Source organism: Lucilia sericata, unplaced genomic scaffold (assembly GCF_015586225.1).
Source record: "Lucilia sericata isolate MDLA Ls3-8-SP2 unplaced genomic scaffold, ASM1558622v1 Contig003753F_arrow, whole genome shotgun sequence".
NCBI classification, from domain to species: Eukaryota; Metazoa; Arthropoda; class Insecta; order Diptera; family Calliphoridae; genus Lucilia; species Lucilia sericata.
The window spans coordinates 22,308-28,307 of record NW_023997015.1 but is presented as its reverse complement, the minus strand read 5'-3'; the positions used below and the strand labels follow the sequence as shown (position 1 = coordinate 28,307).

The 6,000-nt window shown below is 31.2% G+C and overlaps 1 protein-coding gene across 1 annotated transcript; it reads left to right on the top strand.

Annotated features, from left to right (window-relative positions):
• Positions 1 to 895: 895 nt before the first annotated feature.
• On the top strand, positions 896 to 5,863 carry LOC119614963 (G-protein coupled receptor Mth2-like; the record flags this gene model as incomplete). Its single annotated transcript, XM_037971050.1, is given in 6 exon segments — positions 896 to 1,247; positions 1,306 to 1,560; positions 1,619 to 1,798; positions 1,854 to 2,003; positions 2,006 to 2,045; positions 5,519 to 5,863. Coding segments are annotated over 6 exon segments (1,137 nt in total), but the record flags the coding sequence as incomplete, so codon positions are not given.
• Between the last annotated feature and the right edge of the window lie 137 nt (positions 5,864 to 6,000).

Genomic DNA, 6,000 nt, shown 5'->3' with positions numbered 1-6,000 from the left:
TCTAGTTTTATAAAAAACTAAAATCTGTCTAGAAAACTTAATGAGAATCCGTCCATAACTGACCCTTTTCTCTAAATAGTCCTCTTATTCATAGAAAATTTTCAATAAATTGTTAAAAAATCATCTTTTCTAATAAATAATACACTTCCTCAAATTTCGGAGAGTTCGGTCCTTACCTAGTTGACCTAATTCCCTATAAAGAGCTAACAAATAAGAGATAGTTAGAGTCAATTAAGATATGACCATGTGTCTATCTGTCTGTTTATTGATATCAATTTTCTGACGACCCCACTTATCATTGGGATCCAAATCTTCATTAATTCATTCAGACATGCTTTCGTGAAGTTTCTTATTTAAAATCAGATAAATCGGTTTCTAAATAACGGGGGTTCGAGTAAAATTTCTAACAGCCCTTGAGCATTTGCTGAAAATCACCTTTAGCTCGTATAAATATCGATATCATGGTTTCTTATAGATAGCGAAGTCTATTAAGCTATGTCGTCCGTCTGATTTTTGTTTTTTCGAAACCTATTTTCTGTAGACCCCAGATATCTTTGGGATCCAAATATTCAATACTAAGTTGGAATTCCGAAAATTAATTAAGCAAAAATAATTTCGGAACAAAATTCAATATAAATTTGTTCCGTACATATAAAAATTATTCATCGAAAATTTTCCGGACAGTCCATAATTGTTAATAGCTTCCATATATAAAATCTTTCTCCGTAATTCAATTAAACACAAATAATTCGTGAATATATAAACAAATCATTCTGAGATATTATTTCCGGATCGGACCATAATTGCTCGTAGTTCCAATATAAGATTCACTTCCGAAATATATCGCTCTAAGTTTTCTAGTTTAATAACATTATTTAAATTTTCTCCCCCCTAGAACGGCACAATTTTCCGCCACTATGATGAATCGTATTTGGATAAATTGCAGTATTGTATGGTACCCACTATGGGTAATGATACGAATTCTACTTTCTACTTAAATCCAGCCAATTGTGATTTAAGTCCCGGTTATGGAACAATGAAAATAATAAATGCATACGCTATGCTCTTCTCCATACCGTTTATGATGTTGACCATTTTAGTGTATTTGGCCATACCGGAATTGCGCAATCAGCATGGCAAATCACTGGTCTGTTATTTATTTGGTCTAATAGTAGGCTATACGATGTTGTGTTTGAATGCCTGGTCGGCGTATATAGATGTAATGGGTTTGCCCTGTAAAGTTATAGGTAAAGTATTTCTATTATAATTGGTGGAATTTATATAAAATTTTATTAAAACTTCTAGGTTATACCGCCTATTATTTCTTTATGGCGGCCTTCTTTTGGTTAAGTGTTATTAGTTTTGATTTGTGGCATAATTTCCGCGGCACCAGAGGCATTAATCGTTTTCAGGAGAAGAAAAGATTTGCCATGTATTCGGTATATTCTTGGGGCATACCTATTATATTTCTAATAGGTACTTGGTTTATGCAAGAACGTGTGGATATACCTTATGCCTGGAAGCCCGGTATTGGTGGGGGTGAATATTGCTGGATCAATAGTAAGTACCATATATAATTAATGAAAAGTTTTCTAAAATATTAACCAAATATTTTCAGTGTTAACCTGGTCAGGTTTGGTGTACTTCTTTGCTCCCATTATGGGCATAATTGTGGCCAATATCATTATGTTTATCATGACAGCCATGAAAATCCATAAAGTACAAAGAGAAATGGCACGTATTATGGCTCGAGAGGATAGTACGCGTAACTTAAGAAATGAAAAAGACAAGTATATTTGTAAACTTAAAATTTTATTAAAAAATCTCTTAATTTTATCTGACAAACTTTTCAGATTCGGTTTATTTTACGTTTATTTTGGTCATGGGTGTTACTTGGTCTTTGGAAATCGTCTCATATTTTGTGGGCGTTGACAAGCCCTGGTCGAAAATCTTTTATGTGGCTGATATTTGTAATGCCATACAAGGTTTTTTGATTTTCATGTTGTTGTCATGAAAAAGAAGGTTAAACAATTGATTACTAATAGGTGAGTTTTAAGAAAAGTTTTTTTCCGATTGTGCCGTCCTATATATTTTTATTTCATAAAAAATTTTCAATTTTATATAAAAAATTATCATTTTATATTGAAAACTTTTATAGAACATGTAGCTCTCGTAGTTATCGTAATACAAATAGCACTACACTGGGCAATACAGCGGTAAGACGTCGTTTTCTCGACGTCTCTTTACAAATTAGACAAATGATTATTACGTTCGGCTTTTACGAATAATCAAAATGCTCATAGGCATGAGGGTTAAAAGAACGTGTATGATATTTTTCGAGCTTCGCATTTCGTAAAGTAAGAAAGAGTATTTAGGAGAATAGGAATTTTAAATGTTGTAATAAAAAGCAATGTTGTATGAAAATGTTGTAATATTAATGACAAACTAATACTGAGAAATTTCATAAAAAATCTCTTTAGATTGAAAATTTCGGAATAAGCTATTTAGAAACAAAAAATTGGGAAATCAGCAGGTATAAAGTGAAAGTTGAGGCCAATAATAAATCAAGCCAATTATGTAAACCTGTTCTGAAGTCTATTCTAGCAAGAGCGTTCTGTATAAATCGAGATATATAGGTACTCAGATGAAATTAAGTCTGTACTGTAATTCGGTTGAAACTAAACTTTCCATTTCTAAATAGTTTTTAATGGATTATTTCATTATTTTATGTCTGGTCACATATTTCGGGAATTTTTTCACCAATACACAATTCAAACGAATAAATTGTATTCGTAATAGATGGAACCCTTTGGTTCCTACTTCCTTCCTTAGCTCCATGGATATTCGGCTTTGGCTGGTTGGCAAGATTTTTCATACGATAAATTACACTTCGGTTTTCCGTAATGGATCCATTATGTGGTACCAATTGCATTGTTTTTAATAAATAATGGGGCTTACAAACTTTTTGATTTGGGTTCTTGGTGGCTGCCAATGATTTTTCAACTTATTAAGTACCGAAGTGTTTTTAAAAATTTTTTACTCGTGCTGACTTTTGGCTTTTTATAATAGTTCGGGTTTCGGGATCTTTGGAAGCCATCGCTGATCCTTAATTTAAAGAAAATTCCTAACATCACATTGTTAATTAAATAATGATTATGTTCTGCCCCGATCTCCACAACAGTGGTATTCAGAATATGTTTGAGTTTTTTTTTTTATTGGAAATAAGCGTACTAAATAGATCCACGAATCTAACGATATGCTTTGCTGGGAGCTTCTGGTTCGTTCCTTTCTTTATTGGATTGTCCCGATCACCGCTATAGTAGTATCTGAATGTGTTTACCTTTAAAACGTTATATCTGTTAGCAAGCTTTAGAGTTCTATAGTTGAAACGAAAAGTGGACTTTTCGACTTTTTGCATTTAGCTAAAAGTCGACTTTTTGCATTTTACGATTTTTCGACTTTTTCATTTAATTAAAAGTCGACTTTTAGACTTTTCGATTTTAAGTATTTTATAAATACATAGTCGACTTTTCGACTTTTTTCGACTCTTTTCGACTTTTTTCGGCTTTTCGACTATTCGATTTTTTTCGACTATTTTTTACTTTTTTCGAGTTTTTCCGACTATTTTAGAGTTTTTGACATTTTTTCCACTTTTTTAAAATTTTCGACTATTTTGACTTTTTTCTACTTTTTCCGACTTTTCGACTTTTTCCGACTTTTTTTTTACTTTTTCCGACTTTTCGACTTTTTTCGACTTTATTCGACATTTTGACTTTTTTCGACTTTTTACAACTACCCGACTTTTCAACTTTTTTTGACTTTTATTTACAAAGTAGACTTTTTTCACAGACGATAGTCGAGTTATCGACTTTTTTGGAACAAAATATTCGACTTCGACTTTTTGACAAAAAGCCTATTGTTCGATTATTCGAAAGTCGATTTATAGAACCCTAGCATGCATGATAAATAGACTCACAAACGATCCGATCAAGCGTAAAGAGTACTGGAAGCTTGCCATTCTGTTCTTTATTTTTCAGTAAACATGCTGTATATATCCACGATTCTAACGATTTGATAAATTGTAAAGAGCACTGGAAGCATGCCGGGCCTCTAGCTCATTATGTTCTTTATTTGTCCGTCCTAAATATATCATTATACGATTTTGGGTCTCCGAAATTATTCAGTTCTTTCCTCGTCTAACCATAATCCTTTCTTAATGGTACAAATTCAAGCCATTAGTAAGTGATTGTTATATTCAAGAAATACCAATATTACCACAGTATCAGATCGATATAATGGTTATATCAGAGTTGGGGTCTTAAGCACAGCTAGGCAATAGAAGAAGTAAAAAATACTAATATATATCCTTATGCCAGAGGCACCAGAAGTTAGGAGGAGAGTCCTTCTTAGACAGTACTTTAAAATGCTTAAGCCCCTATACCATAACATATTTGAAGGCCCAGTACGATCATCATAATATGAAATAGGTTTGTCAATTTAAATTTCTTGCAAGAGCAAGACAATTAATTGGTGGATCTTAAAACTAAGTTTGAATTCGACTATAGATGTTGTCTTTGTCGAAGAAAAATAAATATATTAATGGATCAGTAAGCTAAAGCTTTTAATTGGTAGCATAAGAAAGTGGACTGATAGATTTTATCCGGGTTTTCTTATATGATCAATTACGCATTCATATTCCCGCTTAATATTTCAAAATAACTAACGCGAACTTAAATTTTAAATAATGTCTCTGTACGAAGAACTAATCAGAAATTTATTAAGCCATAAAATCCACAATATAATCCCAAACTAAAATCGAAATAATTACAAAAAATTCTTACTAATGCCTTGCATTTAACACAATCAAAACTAATAGTCTTCTAAACTTAATGCTTAACATTTCCTGGCCTAATACTGATCTCTATGTACTAATACTTATTCTCTAAAAGTCTTTCATATTATCTAAATATCTTCATAAGAATGTTCAAAACGTCGAAAAGTAATGGAACAAGTCAAACCAACTCAACAAATTCTACAAATTCCATAAATTCCTCTATGACGACGCAAAAAACTAAAGTTGATACCTTGCCCATGAAAGAGAAATTAAGATTTTAAAACGATTCATAAAAGGTAAAAATAAACGTTTTTTAAGGAATGGGAACTGGTTCTAAATATTTAAGACACCAATCATTTACAAACAAAAAAGCACCCTCTTGAAAAAAAAACTAATAATAATTTTTCTTAACATATTGTAAGTAACCCAAACATTTCGAATAAGGGGATTCACAGTTTGCTAAATTTCTAAAGATTACTTTTGGCGTGATAACTGTGAATTTCTCTTGTCTGAAACATAACTATTTAGCTAGTGTAATAAAATTGTATTCTAACCAAAATTTGTGTTATTTTAACTTAATTACTTTTGCATGTTTTTTATAATCTGTGTGTTTTATACTTGAACTCTAAACACCGTTTTAATACCCAACTTTTTCTTTTTTACTCCATTATTCTTCCCCTTTAGATATTCGGTACGTGATAGCAGTAATCAGCGCCAAAGTCATTCCTCCACTAAAACCACTTGCAGCAGTGTGGGAAGTATAGCATTGCCGAATTCAAAAATTTCAGCAGATAAACCCCTGATCAAACCTCTCGAAAGTACTACAGTCTTAAGTGGTCTATGAATATATTTCTTAAATTTTATTTAAATTAATATATAAACTATATATTTAAAAGAAAAGTGTATATCGAATGTTTATCTAAGTCGTTTTACCATAAAAATTATGCTAAGAATGAATTGAAACAAAAAGAAAAAGACAAAAACTATAAGGATATTCATTAGTGAGAGTATCAAAGCTTTTTTTTCTCTCTATAGCGATTTTTTTTAGTTTGTTACTTAAAAGAATGATTTGTTAATTGTCTTCTAATTATCATTCCTCAAGTTAGAAAAATTTTTATTTACTTTCAATTAAGACAAAGTTTTATTTGAAAAAAAAAAATCATAAT